This window comes from Punica granatum, chromosome 2 (assembly GCF_007655135.1).
Source record: "Punica granatum isolate Tunisia-2019 chromosome 2, ASM765513v2, whole genome shotgun sequence".
Taxonomy (NCBI): domain Eukaryota; kingdom Viridiplantae; phylum Streptophyta; class Magnoliopsida; order Myrtales; family Lythraceae; genus Punica; species Punica granatum.
The window spans coordinates 24,949,412-24,968,780 of NC_045128.1; the positions used below are offsets into that span (position 1 = coordinate 24,949,412).

General features: G+C 36.0%; 1 protein-coding gene across 1 annotated transcript; it reads right to left on the reverse strand.

Moving 5' to 3' along the window:
- Nucleotides 1-314: 314 nt before the first annotated feature.
- LOC116195585 (isoleucine--tRNA ligase, cytoplasmic) lies at nt 315-16,586 on the reverse strand. The gene is made up of 29 exons (XM_031524851.1): nt 16,198-16,586; nt 15,621-15,813; nt 14,746-14,899; nt 14,022-14,087; nt 13,577-13,720; nt 12,253-12,464; nt 11,955-12,120; nt 11,157-11,270; nt 10,725-10,822; nt 9,904-9,982; nt 9,360-9,518; nt 8,762-8,851; nt 8,539-8,672; nt 8,163-8,322; nt 7,963-8,046; nt 7,616-7,828; nt 6,932-7,057; nt 6,343-6,480; nt 5,996-6,099; nt 5,758-5,821; nt 4,564-4,652; nt 4,346-4,487; nt 3,630-3,693; nt 3,467-3,534; nt 3,037-3,156; nt 2,214-2,279; nt 1,652-1,763; nt 1,418-1,509; nt 315-801 (listed from the first exon to the last, which is right to left on the reverse strand). The coding sequence occupies exons 1-29, from the start codon at nt 16,382-16,384 to the stop codon at nt 697-699; spliced, it is 3,543 nt and encodes a 1,180-aa protein (XP_031380711.1). The 5' UTR covers nt 16,385-16,586; the 3' UTR covers nt 315-696.
- Between the last annotated feature and the right edge of the window lie 2,783 nt (nt 16,587-19,369).

The window sequence follows — 19,369 nt, forward strand, 5'->3', positions numbered from 1 at the left end:
ATTCCTAATTTTAATATCCGGACCGTACCCAATTTTCAATACAAACTACCCGAACTCTACCCTAACGGGTAGATTCCGACCGATTTTAGGTATACCCGGTATCCGTGCACAACCCTACCTGCATATCAAGGCTAGGGTAACAATATATAAGGCTCCTAATTAAACATGTAACAGCTCATACATGCTGGCCGGTTTTGACCCAGAACTTCTGCCGTTGCAGTATGCAGCTTAGAGTTTCTTTAGTACAATTTTACCGTGCAACGATTCAAATGAAGATGGTATTGGTCTAAACTTGCCACTGCAGTCTGGTTCAATATATTGGCTCAAAAATTCAGTACGTTGCATTCGATTGAGAAGGACTGGTAAACGTCCAGTGAGGTTCAGATTTTTGCAAAAAGCATCTAACGAACTACATGTAAGCTTCTACATTACAAGAAAAAGAATATTTTGCACGAAAGACACTGAGCCTAAAACTAAGTCAAAATTTGATACAAGGTTTTTCTCGGCAACGCTATCTTGGGGGATTGTGTTCCTACTTTTCGGATCAATACAATCCCCTTTCTCAATACGTGAAAAATTGGACTGATGGTGAACTGTCCCACAGAGATTCTCCATCAGCCTAGCAAAAGAAGCATAGTACCTGTTTTGTTTCTCTTTCAATTTCAATGTAATCGAATCAGCATGAGTGCTATTGCTTCAAGCAGATCTTTTCTTCGTATAGGAGTCGCCCATTGTCAAGAACACGTGATGGCCTGACACTAATGTGACAGCAGGCTGGTTCTCGAGGCAGTCGACCGTGATCTGCAGGATTGCAGAGTGAAGTCAGATGAATGAATGGGCTAAATTAACAAATACTATGCAAACAAAGATAAACTGGAAGTAAAAGACATTGAAGGAAGGCGAGGGAGACGAGAATATCTAGTTTAGTTGTTTAAGGACTTGAAAAGGTGAAACCCAAATCAACAGCAAACAATTTGAATCAGGAAAATTTCATGAAATATCAGGTCGATATCTTTCACTGTGCAAACTCTGAAATTGATGACTGGCATTAGTCCAAAAAAGGATGTTTAGAATCCACAATGATGTAAGAGTCCTCCAATTGATAGTGGAAGCAGAAATGGCAACTGAATTCAAGAGGACAAGATCCTCGGAAGGCTAATCAGGAGAAAAGTAGAGACAACATATTCATACTAAGAGAAAACTCGAGAGGAAATCATGCACAACCATTTCATCTTTAACTAGGAGGCCTGTTCTCACTTTAGACAAGACCAATAGTCACGAAAATGGCTCAACTGAGTCATGCGCTCACTGGAACAAATTACATACAACTCTGTTCAAGTTTGTATTCATAAATATATGAAGGATTCTCATACTTTTAAGCAAAGTTTGATATGAGCACGGAGAATAAGATCTAAACCTTTCCACTGCCATGTTGAAACTCGGATTTCAAGTTGAAGTGATCCCTTGATTGTAAGTATATCTGCAAACCTTGAGCGAATTTCACGTTTCCTGCAAAAAGTAGGAGAAATTTATGGGCTTTTCTCACTCTAGCAAGGTCATCACAAGCATACATGGGCCTCTCTCTTGGGCAGAGAAAGAGAGAACGAGTGAGAGAGAGACTGCCAGAGAAAAAGAGAGAGAGAGAGGGAACCTTGATATAGTGCAAGAATGGCTTCCGAGTTAAACACAAGTGCAGGTCTTGCCAACCTAATGGCAACCGACATATTAGCAGTACTGCTAAAACTTTCCTCCCCGAGGATGACCTGCCATTAAAATTAACGTAATCATCAGAAACAGACGAGGAAATCTTATCTATCAAGAGCACAAGACATTACTTTACAAGACATTAACCAGAACCAGCATCCCAGAATACATAACCAACCATCTAATCACGCATGATTTTCCCAGAGCTTCAAAACAATGATAATTGAACTAGGAGTTGGATGGAAATAGTTATTAGCCATTTAGAAAGACTATTTTGCGGAGGTCCAAGGCCGTACTCAAGGAACGCATTCCTTTTTTTCTCTTTTTTTTCCCCTTTCCCAAGCAACTCTAGCCATAAGTTTTATATATCAGCAATAACATGGAAGTAAATTCACTTCATCGCATTATGATTATACTACATATGTATATGTACAAGGAGGCTAATCGAGATCACTGAAATCATATGAAACCATCAAAGGATGAGATCAACCAGGGCAGGTTCAACTCACAGCATCAGACGGCAACAACGAAGAAGGAAGCAGAGGGGAACCAATTGCCTCCCGAATATAGGATTCCTTCAGAGTAACAAATTCAGTTAGTTTAAGAATTATATAATATATATATATATATATCAGAATCTAATGTTCAGAAGACACTAGCTCAGTGATACGGCTGGTCACACTTTAACAAAGCTAGAACTCCTGATCAGATAGACCATCACAGGCATATTGTCTCGATACTGAAGGGCTACATTACTTAAGACTGATTTCATTTACAGCTAGAAAAGTATCTGAACCAACCAAACAAAGAAGTTGGTAGAAACGGAGCACGAATTGAATATACCATCCATTAAGAGAATCATCATGTAGGTAAAGGTGACCATTTATTTGACCTCATGTGAATTTGAAAGCATAATAACAGAATGCTGCTAGATATTTCTGAAGGAGTACACTCCCCTACAGATACGGTGTTTCATTTATTAAATATATGAGAAATCAAAATCATCTCATGCAATCATAAGCACAAGGGAACGCCAAAACCATAATTTACATCAGTCTTTTTACTTTTTCTTTCTTATTGTTTGCTCCCCTATTTTCTCCAAATCACATCAGAGAAGTCTATAAAATATATGGCAGCTTTCATAGTTTTTAAATTGCTTTCCCGAGTTAAAAATCCAAGCAGTGATACGTGGCAAAAGTTTCCTTTTATCTTCTGCAACATCAGGATCTTTCCAAGCAATATACATTTCTCACTAAAGTAAAACATGCATGCATAATGAAGCAAACATGAATAAATACATAGTCAACTGGATTGATGTAGAGAGGATGTCACCTGTGAATTCAAAACTTGCTCTAATGATGAATCTTTATCTAATGCTTCAAAGTAGACCTCCACAACATCAGTTGGTTCCAGGCCAACCTTTTTCCTTAGCTTCTGAATTCTGTTTACAACCTGATAGAAGGCAAAATCCGAAAAATGTGTCCATTAGAGATTCTCCATGCAAGTGGAATTAATGGCATTCTAACAAGTTATGAATCTAAAGTTACATTTTTCGTATTTGGTTAATTTCTTAAGTTCGGATTTATCAACTAACAAGAGGAAGGGCTGTTTACAAGGTCATTAAAATTAAATTTAATTTCATCAAAATTTTATATTCCCTATTTGAAATTTAGAATAGATTGCCATCAGTTCCATAAGTAAAACACAAGCTATCAACCAAAAAGGGTGTGTAGTATGTCTGCAAGTGAATGTGGTTAATTACCTCACGAGCTACCCCAGCTTCAAATAATGACTCATCAGGCCGCAAATCCAAAATCACCAGGACATCACCTTAAGTGAAAGAGAGGAGAAAAAGTATAGGCATAAGAATTAGACAGCAATTGTTGACATGATAGAAGCTAAAGAATTTAAATGATTATGCCTACCATCTCCAGCAGCATCTATCTCCTTCTCAGTTCTGCCATCTGGACGCTTGAAAACACGGACAACCTAAAATCCAAGAATAGCACGCATTCATTCAGACTGTCACTAATCCATGACAGATATGAATTCACATAATATAGTTCCTTCCTTCCCAAACCAAGGATGCAGCCTTCCCGCGAATTGAATACGATCTCTCTCCCCTTCCTTGATACTGAGGTAAAAGTGTGTTTAATCGAGTACAAGAATGAGAAACTATTATGACAATAGTTTTCTCTAAGACCATCGTGTTCCTTTTGATAGTTCTTGGTAACTGGGGAAAATAAATCTATTTGGCCCCGTTTGAAATTTGAGTTTGATTTTAGAATCGTGATTTTGATTTTAACTCTACCCACTAAACAACAAAAACACACGTTTCCCAAGTCAAATTTATAATACCATCTCATTTGTCTTTTTCCACAATCAAAATCAAAATCAAAATCAAAGTTACTTTAACTCTGAAATCAAACGCCCCCTTAAAATTGCAATTTCTTGACATGTCCGAATGGCTTCATGCCCTAATGACTGTTAGAGCATTTGATAAGGACTTGTTTGCTCATTATGACTTGAGCTTTCTGATAATTTATCCTCCTTTTCCAGGAAAACTGGTAATATATTCCCCAGCACAAGAAAATGAGCAGAGAGAAAAAGAGGTATAATGCAGCAGAGAATACGCGATCACCTTAATATCCTCCCGTTTCAAACAATGCGTTGCAACTGTAACCTCTCCTGCTCTCTCAAATGCCAAAATGTCATCTTGTGACATTGCTTTCACTTCTTTTGCCACAATCCCCATGGACTTCCCAAGCCGCTTACCTAATACACTAAAGAGCCAGAAAAAAAGAATTAGAACTTCCAATGTACCTATTAATGGGGCCTGAGAATTAGAAAGAGACATACCTGAAATCTGGCTCAGCACGTAAGGTAGCGTACTTCAAGATATCTTTGGACGTCACAAGAGACCTTATATTAAGTTCTTCGAGTATGTACTGCCATGTAAATTGGATGAAGTGTGAATCAGCAAGTAATTACGCTTAAAAGTAATAAAAAAGATATAAAATCTATTCAATTGGAAAAATGCTTAAGTTCTAGATAATGAAGAACCATAATTTAGTCAAAAAGCAGAATCCAACAAAATTTCAAATCGAAGGAAGTAAGAAAATCATATATGCATGAAAATAATTTGATTTTACATGCCACAGGAAGGGTAAGTAACTAAGGGCTAGAAGCTGCATAGTGAATACTTTAGCACTTATTTCGTGTTATAGACCTTTGTATGGATGTTGAGGCATGGATAATATACTATATTAAACGGAATATTATTAGACAACTGGTCAGAGAGCCATTAGAAGAAAAATCAAGAAATAATCATCTCAGGTTATCTGTGCATGCATGAAATGCATGTATGGGAACCGATAATTGTTCATCTACTAATTTTGTTCCATATGAATTCAAAGAAAGTTTCATTTTTTGAATGACGTTACATGACGCCTTTCTTACTTATTATTATTTTCTATTTTAATATTAGTTTACTCAAGAGTTGTCTAATGAATCCCGCGATTCCGAATCACGGGATGGGTAGATGTTAGAAATGATTAATTGATTTCTTTTTCTACCCCCTCCCTCCCCCCTTTTTTTTTAGTTAATTAAAGATGTACAATAGATAAAATCCTAAGAACATTGAAAAATTAAGCAAGTAAAAGGAAAGGCCTCTTTTTTTATTCTTCACGCCCAGGATTACATCCTGGATCATTAGATAGGAATCCGAAGATGAACAGCGAAACAAAGAATATCACTACTGTGTAAACAAAGAGTTTGAGAGTAAGCATTACACAGGTAACCAATAGCGGAACTGCACTAACACGGCTTACCGTAAGCACAGGATGAAGAAGGATCTAGAAACATATCACAGGATGAAGAAGGATCAATAAACACGTCAATCTCAGTAATTTGAAAAAAGAATTTATCCTTTTTATTACAGGTAGCTAGGGCTTCCACAGTAAATTAGAGGAGCTGATCACTCCTCACCGATGGATCATTTAGTTCTCTAAGAATGCTCAATTAGCTGACGAGCAAAATATCTAGTCTGCATACCTCTTTTAGTTTTCCCGCAATATCTTCAAGGAAGTCCACATCAGAGTGGACTACTATCATCTCCCTACAATTAGCAGGAAATGACATAATTTAACCAAAATAATTGACCTCATGCTGTAAGTCAAATCCAGAGAAATGATCTGGTAGATATGGAGAATGCTAATCCATGATACTAGAATTATTATAATTCCTCCTACCAAATAAGTTTCTTATTTAGATGAGAAGTTCAAGAACACACCTGAGTGGTGTTTTAAGAGGCTTGCTGTTACGTTCACGGATGTTGCGGGCGAGATCAATAATTGTCTTCATCCTCGTCACACTTTGTTCAATTCTTTCCTCTCTCTGAAATAACATAACAGCGCTTATAAGGTCAAAATTAAGATAATAAATATATTAATAAATTAATAAACAACTAAAACTCCAATTAAACATAAAGAGGTCAAGGAGATGACATCTCCAGCCATAAATTTCCCTATATATTCCTAATACTGAAGAATATTTAATTCTTCGAGAAAAAATAAACACCAATTCAGTTGCTTTCTCTCCAGTAAATTGAATAAAAAATAGTGCCAACAAACCAATTACCTTCCCTTCTTCCCGGGGGAAACTGCAGAAGTGAATGCTTTCTTCCGCTTCTTCACAAACTTTTCTCATGTTTTGGTATAAAACTTCAGTGAAAAAGGGTGTGAACGGAGCCATCACTTTACAAGAAGTTAAAAGAACCTGACACACCAAATGACCAAGGATAAGATAGAAAGCACAACACTGACAGATGCAAATATCCTTAGCTGCTTTGTTTACGTGTTAGCATAAACCATGATAAAACCACAAATACATTAAAACTTGAATAAGTGCTTCCTTTTTTCCCGCTGACAACTGTGGGCTGTCTTCAAAACCACCTTTCAAAAAATTTTAGATGTTCCACCAATAATATTAATTGTTAGTTTCTTAGTAGTTATTGGTGACTATCAGTCTTAAAACTATCAATACAACAAAAGAAACTATCAAAGCAGTCATATATTTTCTCACGAAAGAGCTTAGAAAGACAATAAAAGCTGCAAACAGCGCTCTAATGCTAAAGCAGTTTTTTTAACCAAACAACAGTTTATAGACTAAAGAAACAAGAGACTGAAACAAGCAAAGACAAGAAATTCTAAGGTCACCAGTGCCATACATTAAAAAGCATTGACAAAGCTGCTCGGCAATCATCTTCTCCAGTCCGCCCTTTTAGCCTTTTACGGTTAAAGCGCACATATATGTTAGTAAGGTTGTCCAGAAACCCCAAGAGATGAGGTACAACCTGTAAGGGAATAGTATAAGAAGCATCAGATAACAAATAATCATACTAAAACTAGCATCAAGTATTGGAGCCAGCCCTTTATCTATCATAAAGAAACTTTAAAAATAAAAGTCATAGCCTACATGCACAGTTTTCATCCTCTTCTTACTTCTCTCTTTTTATATTTTATTGTTATTATTATTTTCTTTTTGGGGGGGTGATTAGATGATTATGTTATATGAGGTAGTAAAGAGAGTTGCATCACAAGCAATATAGACTGTACACAAAGTGAACTTTATTTAGTAATTTACATTGCTTATCAAAATACGCACCCCATAAAAGCTCAGATAAACTGACAATATGATTTCATATCTGCTGCTGAGACTTCATTCTTGGTGCTAATGATAAAAAAAATGCTCAAACAATGAAAATGTGTAAACAGCTGTCAACGGAAGCTTATAAAATGATGTGCATGTAGCACTGCGCGTCCTCTACCAGGGTCTTACAAGGTTACAAGACATGATAAGTGTATATGGCTGAGCAAGATAAATATTGAACTGCTATGGGAGAATAGCTAACCGTATAGAGGCGATATGCGTCCATCTCTTTCTGCACAAAATGAACAAGAGTCTGAGTTGCAGAGTAGATCCATTGATCGAGCACATTGGAAGATCGTTGAAGAGATGCTTGATCAATTGGAGCAAATGGAGCAGCCTCTTCCAATTCAAGTCTCTTAGCATTTTGTACAAGAAATCTATATGCATTGTACCACGGAAGGAAAACGTCTTTGACCTGATTAGAAAGTAGATATAAAATAACAATTAGCAAGGACTTTAAAAGGGTTTTGTGAAAGATTTCTTCAAGAAAAAGAGAGCACTCAAAAAAGTAAATGATTGCACATTAATCACCAGCAAAGCACTACTTACAACACAGAAGACACCTTCCTTCTTGAAGCGTAAAGTCTCTGCACGCACAACTGGAGAATTGATGAGGTACAGACGTAGTGCATCCTGCACAAAAATGTGAACTATAATTAACCAGAGAAACCAAATTGAAATAACTTTCAAGCATCAAAAATATAATATAATTTTATACAGAGCTAAAATGAATTGAATATACGACTCACAGCTCCATAATCATCTATGACTTCCAAAGGTGAAGGGTAATTTTTTAAGCTTTTGCTCATTTTCTTCCCATCAGCAGCTAGAACGAGTCCGTTGCAAATAAGATTCCTAAATGCAGGTTTCCCGAAGAGTGCAGTGGCCAACACCATAAGAGTATAAAACCTGATATAACCACAGTGAAGTTAATAATATGCTTCGATTAAATTGGAGGGACATTTGATAACTTTAGTGTGAGACATAGCCAGCAAATTCATAGAACTAAATACATTTCAATAAAAAGATCAAATTAACATCAACCAAGAAAATTTACAGAATTAATGCGGATGAACAAAAGAGAATGAAAATGGCCACATAAAGTTCAAGTGCTAAAAGACTGACCATCCACGAGTTTGGTCAAGGCCCTCGGCAACAAAATGCCCTGGAAAATTTTTCTCAAAGAGTTCAAGGTTCTCAAAAGGATAATGGAGATAAGCGTAGGGCATGGACCCACTCTCGAACCAACAGTCAAACACCTGAAACAAATCCGACATAAGGCAACACACAGCATGAAAATGTCATGCAAGTTCTACAATATAGCAGATGTTAAGATTCATTTGCTTACATCATGGACACGTCTAAGCACCCCGAACTCAGGACCTCGGCTTGATGGAATTGTTATGTCATCGATATAATGTCGATGGAGATCAAAAATCTGCAAGATTAAGTAACAACAGATTTTTCCACAGAATTAAAGCCATGGAAATTAATTTCCACAATTATTAAATATAGATCTATGATTGCAGTTTTCTCCTACAAGCAATATGATACATGCAAATACAAGTACATCTTATCTCATAACAGAACAGGATAGAGTATACCGTCAACACAGGTGCACATAACAAGACATAGTAATATAGGAAAGGGAAAAAGTATTATCAACGATGCAATAGCTTGCAAATGATGGAAAATAAAAGTATCTTTATTCATTCAGTCGACAGAAATTAGAGTATCTCACTTCGCCCCAGAGCACATATATAATGCAAAATACACAAATGTCACAGACCTCCACAATTAACTTTATAATGGGTACTGGACACCCCTCAGGTAGCAACAATTTTGAATGTAAGTTTCTATTTCTTGCACAACCAGGGAAGCTAATATATTTGGACAAATCAACCAGCTCAGTTCTGTACAACTATGATGGGAGAAGTATAACAAACCTTAGCACCCGAAAGGTTCTCAAGCTTTTCAATTGAGTCCATTACTATTATTTCCTGACCGTCCTCACTAATCCAAATGGGAAGAGGAGTGCCCCAGAATCTGCTTCGACTGACAGCCCAATCCCTTGCATTTTCCAACCAATTATGGAACCGTTTCTCCTGAAATATGAAATACAATGAACAAGCGCAATAACCAACTGCAGCATGAAGTCTCAAATAGGTAGCCTGTGAATTTATATGTAAAGTTCAAATAATCCCAATCTTACAATATGGGAACTCAGCTTTTCTCATGCATTGAAGGACACAGAATAGTTATACACTGAGCCGAGAAAATACATTTGCCACCAATTTAGCAGAAAATTTTTCATTTGCAGGTTATTCTTTCATTTTTTTTTATTGCCCCCTTTATAAGGGCTTATGTAAACATTTGTCACTAGAGAACCAAGAAGATGCCAACTCATTTACACATACAAAAGCATCCAACAGTCATTGTAGGTTCCTAAACTGCAATGGATCATTGCTGCTGATTGAGGAAAACGCAAACCTTCACATAATCAGGAACCCAGTAGGTCTGTTTGTTGTTCTCCAACAGCTTCTCTTTCAAGGTTTCAACACAAACAAACCTAGAGTGCATTTAACAGTCCATCAGCATGCCAATCTTAAAACTTTTGGTGCATTATTAACAATATGATAGAAGAAAATGACGGAAGAAATGCAACAGTACTCTACCAACAGATCCATAAACTTCGAATCTCTCGACCGTTTGTTATGTAATTAAGCAACCAACTTGGACAAGAAAATAAATTAACTAAAGCATCCATAAGCACTCTTCTTGGTGACCTAATGTTCTCATAAGTATCAAATTTAGCAAGCAGAGTCATGAAATTAGCTGCTAGACTCAGATAAATATAAACACTAGCCAGTCAATCTTGAGAAGAGGAGAGTGGCATCTTCAAGGAGAGAGCAAAATATAAGGTGCTATGTTACCATTAGGACATGAATAATTCCTATCAAAATCATACAATTACGGAAAAAAAATAAAAATTTTCCTCCAAACCATCCATTACAAATCAATTTTGGAGGTCAATGTGTCGCCTTAAAGAAGCCAACTTCTGCACAGGATCAAAAAGGTCCTAACTCAATAAACCACCCAATTTTACCAATTTAAAACATCACTTTACATTCAGTCAGGGCTGGCCATAACTAGGTATAGGATTAGGGTAAACACACTATAATACACAATGGTAATAATTAGAAAAAATATGGCTGCACAATACTAATAGAATCCAATATGATTACATTTGCCAGGGTAATTATTTTCACAAAAGGAACATTCAGAAAATGAAAGACATAGAAGCATCTCACCAGCTCGGAACAGCTCGATATATAAGAGGAGTATGTGATCTATAACAAAATGGATAAGAGTGAGTGAAGCTTCCAGATTTAACAAGTCTGCCTCTGGCCTGAAATTGAGGAAGCAAAATGAGTATCGATACAAAATACTAGAACAGGCATATATAATAAAACTCCTCAGTGTTCAGTTGCTCAATCAACAATTCTTAATTTGCCTTCGATCCCGAGGGCTCCGAATCCCACTTAATTCACGTTTATACATAAGCTTCTGCACTTACATTAAAATAATGTGGAACATACAAAAAACACAACATGAATGTACATATACAGTAATGAGTTCAAAACTCTCTCTGAGTATATTTCCCACTTTCAATAGCCACTTTTATTTTATTAAGGTCCCTTGCAAGCATAGTATGAGGATCGTATCAGTCAAGCCAGCGTTACCTTCACTGCTTCAATGATGTCTTTATCTGCATCTTTGACATTGCGGCCACTAAAATCAGAAATTTTACTGATAAAGCAACCATCATCATCAACGGCCACAACCAGGTCCTCTCCCTATAACCATAAATAGAAGATTAAATATGCAATATAGCAAGATAATAACAGTGAATGCGGACAATATGCTGACCACCTAAGATAAGCATGGAAATTTCATTTCATGTAGAAAAACTTTGGATGCAAGAGCCGGTCCTTTGATGACATATTAATGCTCCCCATTCCCAAAGGAAGAAAATGACAACCATTCCATAAGAATAGCCAAAATGAAACATGACAAGAGCAGATACCTCGGACCATTAGGAAAGTCACGAAATGTTTTACAAATAGTTTCCAATGAGACAGATTGATAACAAAAACATTTGCAAATCAAAATCAAGTTGAGAAAGCCTGCTCCTTCCGCAGATTGAATGAGAAAAAGGAGTCCAAGAATCAATGCCACCCTATCCTCCCCATGTTGAATGAAATTTTTATAGAAGCGATATCTACACTAAACAACACTCTCTTGCTTAATGAAGGGAAAAGTTACAAAAACTTGAGGTCATACAATCAGCCAATGAGGGTTATTTAACAAAAAGCCTTGAGGCAGATACTGAATCCAAACTTATATGGCACCATATAAGTATGCAAACTCCCGGAGGCTATATTAAGTAGTCATGATATATTCTGTTGATAATATCAATAGTTTGATTAAATGAACGTACGTTCAATTAGTAGACAGCGAAGAAACAAGTGAATGCAAACCTTGGCTATGATTTTATTTTCAATGCAGACACGATAATCATCTTCACCAAATGCCGGAGCGCAGTGGACAATTCCAGTACCACTATCATCGGTGACATAGTTGTCCGCAACTACCCTAAAAGCCGTATCGGCAAACTCGGAGAAGTAGCAGAACAGTGGTTCATATCTGCAGCAAATATCATATATCACCACAAATAGTAAAAGCTAAAACAGACACTTCTAATGCAGAAATCATTCGACAGCTGATTCGATAAAGCTACAGTTGATGATGAATTTTCAGGGAGTATGAAGATTTTACTTTGTTCCAACCAGAGAAGCCCCTGTCATCTTCTGCAGAACTTCATAAGCACTGATCTCATCTGACTTTTTATTTTTAGATCCCTTACTTTTTGGGGCTTTTGATTCACCGACAGACCCACTGACTACATTCTGTTTCTGGATTTCACTTGGAAGTTGAGACAACCTTGATTCAGCAACAACATATATTTTTCCAGAATACTTATTGCGAACCTGCATTGCACGGCTGAAGAATTTCAATGAATGTGGGAATGCAATTGTTCATTTCTCGCAGCAAAGAATCATACGAAATGAGAGAGAAAACAAGGAGAAAGAAAAAACTATATTTATATATTATTAGTCCCTAAGATGGTTTGCATTCACTTACATATTGCGCGCTAGAATGTTTCTGAAACTGTTTTTAGTTTGAGAACACTATGCCAATGCGTGCAGCAGAACAATTTTCAAAATCTAGACCAGTATCTCAGAACATAACTCATTCTCTTTTGAGCAACAATTTTCAAAGCATAAGCTATCGGATCTCTCAGTAAACAGCAACAACTATTTCTTGTTTCAGTTCTTTAAAGACCATGATTCCAAACTAAATTCCATAAAATAAATCGGAGCAATCCTTGGACTTCTATTCGCAAATTAATGCCACTAAGATCTTGATGACAATAAAGTTCATTTTTAAGGAGTGGTCTTTGGGAATTTCATATCATGCTGAACAAATAATGGGAATTAAGATCCACCTCACACGAGTTAAGCAATCTCAGTGACAGAGAGAATTGTCAAAATGAGGAGATCGAGTGGTCAATCTTGAGCACCCCCCAAAATCCATGTATTAATTCTATATGGGTAGGGTAGCCTGTAATATCAGTTACTTTGCATATAAATGAAAGAGTTCACAAGCTAGAGTTCCAAGTGTTAATCAGTTTGAAAGCCCTTTGGTACAACTATAGTCTAATGAGGCCCGGCCACCGCTTCTCGACCGTGTCTCCGAGGAACAGTTGAACGAGCCAATAACTCAAACGCGTTCGGTCTGTTTTTTGAGCAAGAATCACAGCGTTAGCTTACCTTCACCATGATACGGACTCCAAGTTCTTATGGCAAAGCACAAGGAGATTTTTCATCAATATGATGATGGGAATGGAAGCAGCCGGTTAGGATGGATCTAAACCAGCCCATTCATTATGTATACGATTCCAGAGATTGATTGGAAACATATCAATCTTTTTCATTCCATCAGGAAAAGTGACCCAGTGGGATCAACATGCTACTTCAGAATATATTTTACTGAAAGCAAATATCAATAATGTGAAAACTTAAGCAAAACCAGAACTGACCTTGACATAGGTAAAATTAGCATTGACACAAAGAGCAAGGTTACTCGGAAGTGTCCACGGAGTTGTGGTCCATGCTACAAAAGCTGCTTTATCAGGGTCACCAAGGATCGGGAAAGCAACTATTATTTCTGGATCAGATACATCCTGCTCAAGAGGAGCTATTATAAGAATAAAAGCAGAAAATTGAAAAAGCCTTAGAATAGATGAATCTGTAAAAATGTTGCCTAACAGTCAAACTCCAAGACATCTAATCCAGAATAAAATATTTGATAAAATTATCCTAATTCCAGCTTTGAGAACACAAATTTTTACCAGAAAGCCAACACTCACTATCATTAAATTACAGAATCAGGGAACTTTTAATGATGGAGAACCATCACTTGCAGTCTTCCAAAGAAAGCAAAGTTTAGATCCTAACGGATCAGACAGAATTCAGAACACGAACCATATAATTTTCTCCAGCTTCAAAGTTCGACAATGGTGTCTTCAATCCCGTGCTATATGGCATGACCTGCATACAAGATGAGAGAAATTGCAGCGTTTAATAAACTTCAAACAATTAGGTAGACCCAACCATTCAAAGAAACTGTAATTCAACATGATTGAAAATAACTTGGCAAGCCTTAAAAGTCCCCAATAGTCGAGAAAGCATTCATTGCAGGTCAGTGTTGAACTACGCCATACTTAATGACAATTTTCCAATTACCATTTTCAGATGCAATAACAAAATATCCAGCATTGTAGATGTTAAAATAACACCATTGCCTCCACAAGCAAAAAATTATTACTACACTAGTCCTTTCAGATCCATAAAATTTCAGTCACCTTACCATCAAGAACTAAACAATGATCACAAAAATAGACAGCAGCCAAACACTCTTGAATTAAATAAATCCAATAAAATACTGCTTGTTTAAGAACACAGCACTTCATAATACTTGAAAGAAGTGATGCTTAACCGTTCTCACTATTAATACAAAGATAAGTTTTATCATGACAATCCTAAAATGCCTCAATAGATATAAACCAACAATGCAATGCAATAGTCGCTAGGCAAACTCCAAATTCCAAAAATTAACTATGAATAGAAATGCATCGAGATATTCAAACTTAATTAATAGAAACGAAAACAAGCATAACTGATAAGCATTAATTAAACTGAAACGAACCTTAAATCCTTTGTACACGAGGCCTTTCTCGTAAAGCTTAGCAAAAACCCACCACACACTCTCCATGAATTTCAAGTCCATAGTCTTATAATCATTCTTGAAGTCAATCCACCGCCCAGTACGTGTAATAATCTTCTCCCACTCCTCCACATACCTGAAAAATGTCGTATTTCAGGTCACATGTCTTGCACCCTCTAAAACTGACAAAACGTGCAACTTTTGCAGAACGAAGGCCAAAAACAAAATGTAACAGACTTTGCAATTACTACCATATCCACATTTAATTTTTTTGGCACCAAAAACAGAGACTTTTTTTTTGATCGGTTAATTATCATTATATGTTTAGACTTTACAAAAGAGAAGGCAAAGATATCACATATACAGGAAAACAACAGAGCGTCTTTGACTCTGGAGAATCCTTTTAACTTTCTGTATTCATTTCTTCAACTCAGCAACACAACCTATCTCACTCTAACCAAAAAATTCCAACTAAAACAGATCCTTCAAATAACCATTTCTATAGTTTTAACGAGCCAAAACAAACAACCCAAAGCATACTGAGGATTCAACAGTTGCAGTTCCCCAAAAAAAGGTGAATGTTTATAAATTCTTCTTATCAATGCACAAATAAAAACATTACATTTCAAAACCATGCCCTCAGCAACATCCTATAGAAAATGGAACATTAGGAATCAGAGAACTTAAACAGCGCAAAAAATTATAACACAACTAAGCAACCCCCGAGAGGAGAAGCACAACGGGTGAGATCCATGGCACATGGCACAGTACACATAAGAAAAAAAGAAATAGGGAGAACTAAGCAATAAATGAAAGAAAAGGAAAAAAGAGGAGAAAAAGAACAGAAAGGAATTGACCTAGTGACCACACTCCTGCATTCCTCATTGTACTTGTCAATCCCAAGAGCCAAGACATCATCCTTCTTGACGATTCCCAATTTCTTGTCGATCTCCCGCTCAACAGGCAACCCATGGCAGTCCCACCCGAACCTCCTAGTCACATGGTGTCCCCTCATAGTCTGATACCTCGTTACAATGTCCTTAATCGTACCTTATCACCACGAAATGCAACAGCCATTTAGAAGTCGGAACAGTCAACCTGATTGGACACGAATTCATCGATTTATTCACATAAATGGGAATGAAATCGATTTCACTTTGGCCCCTGAAGCCCGCAGCGGACTCAATTATATCATTGTAGTTACGCTGGGCCTTCCATATCCTAAGTTTGCCCGATTCCGTGACCCAAGTTGCTAACATCCTCAAAACCCGGTTGGAATAGATAGACGACATGACCAATAGAGGAGAACAACTGGAAATCAAAATCTGAGCTAATTCTCTCCTTATTGATTGAAAGATAAGTGTCAACTTAGTCAACAGAATGGAGCAGACAACATAACATCGAAATCATTTACTCATTCGTATTATAGGTTACCAGCGAGTATGTGGCCATAGTGAGGCAGGCCAGTGGCGAACGGGGGCCCGTCGTAGAAGACATACTCTGGCTTGTCAGCTGTCCGCTCCAGTTGAGTGTGGAATGCCTGGATTTGGTCCCAGAACTGGAGGATCGACTCCTCCTGCTTCGGGAAGGAGAAATCCTTTCCCTCGGCCACGTCCTCCATGGCGACGGGAGCGAAGGTGGTGGCAGCGGAGGTTGGGGAGGAATGTAAGGTCTTGACGAGACGGAGGACAGCTGGAAGGTGGCGGCAGCGACGGCGGCGCCCAGGACTGGGAGAGAGTTGGATGGAGCTGGGGGCAATGACAAGAATGGCGGGGTAGAGAGAGACGGGGGATTTGGGAGTTTTTATTTTTTATTTAATATTATTATTCATCTTTTTTTTTTTCCTTTTGAGAGTTGAACTTGAAGCCCACGCTAACTTGAAGCCCACGCTAACTGGAAGCCCAAAAATACTCCTCATCAACTTATAAATGCAACACGTGTCCAGCTCTACTAGTAAACTTTCTAAAAGATATGCTTATTTTATAATAATTAAATTATCTAATATGTAAAGATTTTCATATAAAATATATTAATAATTAATGGGAAATGAGACTTGAGAGAAAATAATGGCAAAATAATGGGAGAGAGAAGAGAGTGTGGAGTCGTTAAAAAAAGGGGTAATTATTCATGCATAGTTAAAATTTTAACCATAATCTAATGGTTGATATTATAATTATAAAATTAGGGATGAGGCCGCGCTTTGCCGTGGCAATCAACGTAGGGGTATAATATATTTGCATCATTACCTTTTTTGGATAAGTTTTTGTATTATCACTCGTATTATATGCTACATTATTTTCGTTAAACACCATCATGTTCTATATGAACTGGGAAAGATTTACAAAAAAATATATAGGTTTAACAAATTTGATCATTAAAAATACAATGAGTTTGTATTTTTTTTTTCAGTATTGTGGCGGAAATCTATTTAAAAAGATTTAATTTATTAGTTATGCTACTTATATATTGTAAACAAAAATGCTTTTTCTTACGAAAAAAAGTAACCTCTGAACATGCGAATAAGAGATAATAAACACTCCTTTTGTATTTAATTACAATTATGCACATTTGAGACGGTCGGAGCCCGCGAATTCAGAAGTTGCAGCACTGCTCTATTATAAACGTGCTTAAGAAAATAAAAGGAGAGGTAGAAGAACTTTAATGAAGAAAATAAGCTATCAAAAGGAAAAGAAGAGAAAAAAAGGAAACTATATAGTACCCACAGATAGTAGCGTTCATATTTCAATCTTACAATCCTTATTCTAGTAGCAAATAGTTGCATTAAGTATATTATTATGTATTAAGTATATTCTTTTTTTATATATTTATCCAGAGTATATTATTTATATAATATTTATTTTACTACTTCCTGAATTACATTACTATATTGTTGTTCTTACTAAGCACATGCACCTTTATATAAAGTACCAAATGTAAACCCTGGAATGAAAATTTAGTTTGATACTATTAGTTTATAATAGGATTAATTGCCTAAAAAACATAAACTTTTCACATTTTATCAATTCTAACATGAATTTTTTTCGTGACCTATAAATGCATGAACTATTAATTTGATATCAATTTTAGCATGCCTCAACTTTTCCATTAATTTAAACGAGAATCTATGGCCACGCCCTCCAATTGATAGTTTGTGTATTTTTAGGTTAAGAAAAAAAAATTGTGCTAGAATTGATCAAATATGAAAAGTTTGTGTTCTTTGAGCAATTAACCCTTGATAATATATAGGTACTTAAGTTTATTAATAAATTTAATGAAATTAACCCTATTAAAATATTATTCATATATTCTTATGATTGGTTAGTCGAGATCTTATAAATTTATTATGTATGATGTCTTTTCAAAATTAAAAGAAAAGAATTAAACGATAAAAAGTTTTTTGCTAAAATAAAATGAAAGAAGATAGAAGAAAGAAATGCAGGACCTATTAAAACCCTAGACATCACAACTGAAAAGTATTCTAAAGCTCAAATAGCACCCAATTCATTGTTTCATTCTTCACTAATTTTATATAAGTAAAAGTTGAGCATGATATCATTTTGAGGAAAATAAGGTTGCGTTTGGTTTCATAGTAGGATTTTAAAATTAGATTTTGATTTTGATTTTGAGTGGTATAAATGGGGCCCACCTTTGACTTTGTATGTGTTATATTGTTTTGTTGTGGAAAAAAAGTGGTATAAATGGGGCCCACTCTTTGACTTTGTATGAGTTATTTTGTTTTGTAGTGGGTAGAGTTAAAGTTAGAATTGTGATTCTAAAATACCATCTTGAAACCAAACATGCCATAAAGCACATTGACATCAAAATAATACGCTACTATACTTTCACAAAATATGATTTTTTTTTTGTATTCAGATTTCGGCCAATTAATTCCTGGGTGTAAAATGTCATTGTTAATGAATATGTAGCTAAGATATACTAATTTTAAGATTTTGAGAATAATTAAACGAAGGAACATGTATAAAAAAATTTCAAATTTTGTAGGAAAAAGTTAAAAATGGGGAAATCCACTTTTGCATGATGTGATTTTTTTGGCCAATAGGGGATATTTCGGACTTCGTGGCTGAACCCCCGTGTAAAATATCATTGTTGAATGAATATGTAGCTAAGATATACTAATTTAAAGATTTTTTTAGGATATAAGAAGTGGGAAGTAATTAAAAAAGGAACAAATATAAAAAAAAATTTCAAGATTTGTAGGGAAATGTTAAAAATAGGAAACAAAAGGCTAAAAATATATTTAAAAGGGAAAATAGCCTCGTATAGCACAGTTTTGACCATATTTTCACATCTTAGCACGTTTTTAAAAGTTGTCACGTCTTAATACGAATTGTCATTTTGGTCTCAGATCTAACACACAGTTAATGTTCGTAAAAAAAAAAAATTAACGTTGACTTCCACGCACGATAATCGCAACACATGTGGAAAGTGGGTCCCTCTCCTCCTTCTCCTTATACTCTTCTTCTTCACGCCATGTCTGCCTCATTCTCTCCTTCTTCTTTAAGGCCCTGTTTGGATTGAAAGTTAATTGATTTTAACTTTAACTTTAACTTTAACTCAACACACTACATAACATAAATACACATTT

Bases quoted from the DNA above. Each gene is read 5' to 3' on its own strand.
- LOC116195585 (XM_031524851.1), bottom strand. From the start codon at position 16,384: ATGGAGGACGTGGCCGAGGGAAAGGATTTCTCCTTCCCGAAGCAGGAG. The intron at 12,121-12,252 runs GTAAAATCTTCA...TATTTGCTGCAG, and splicing joins GCTTCTCTGGTTGGAACAAA to ATATGAACCACTGTTCTGCT. The intron at 8,852-9,359 runs GTTTGTTATACT...TTAATCTTGCAG, and splicing joins AGAACCTTTCGGGTGCTAAG to ATTTTTGATCTCCATCGACA.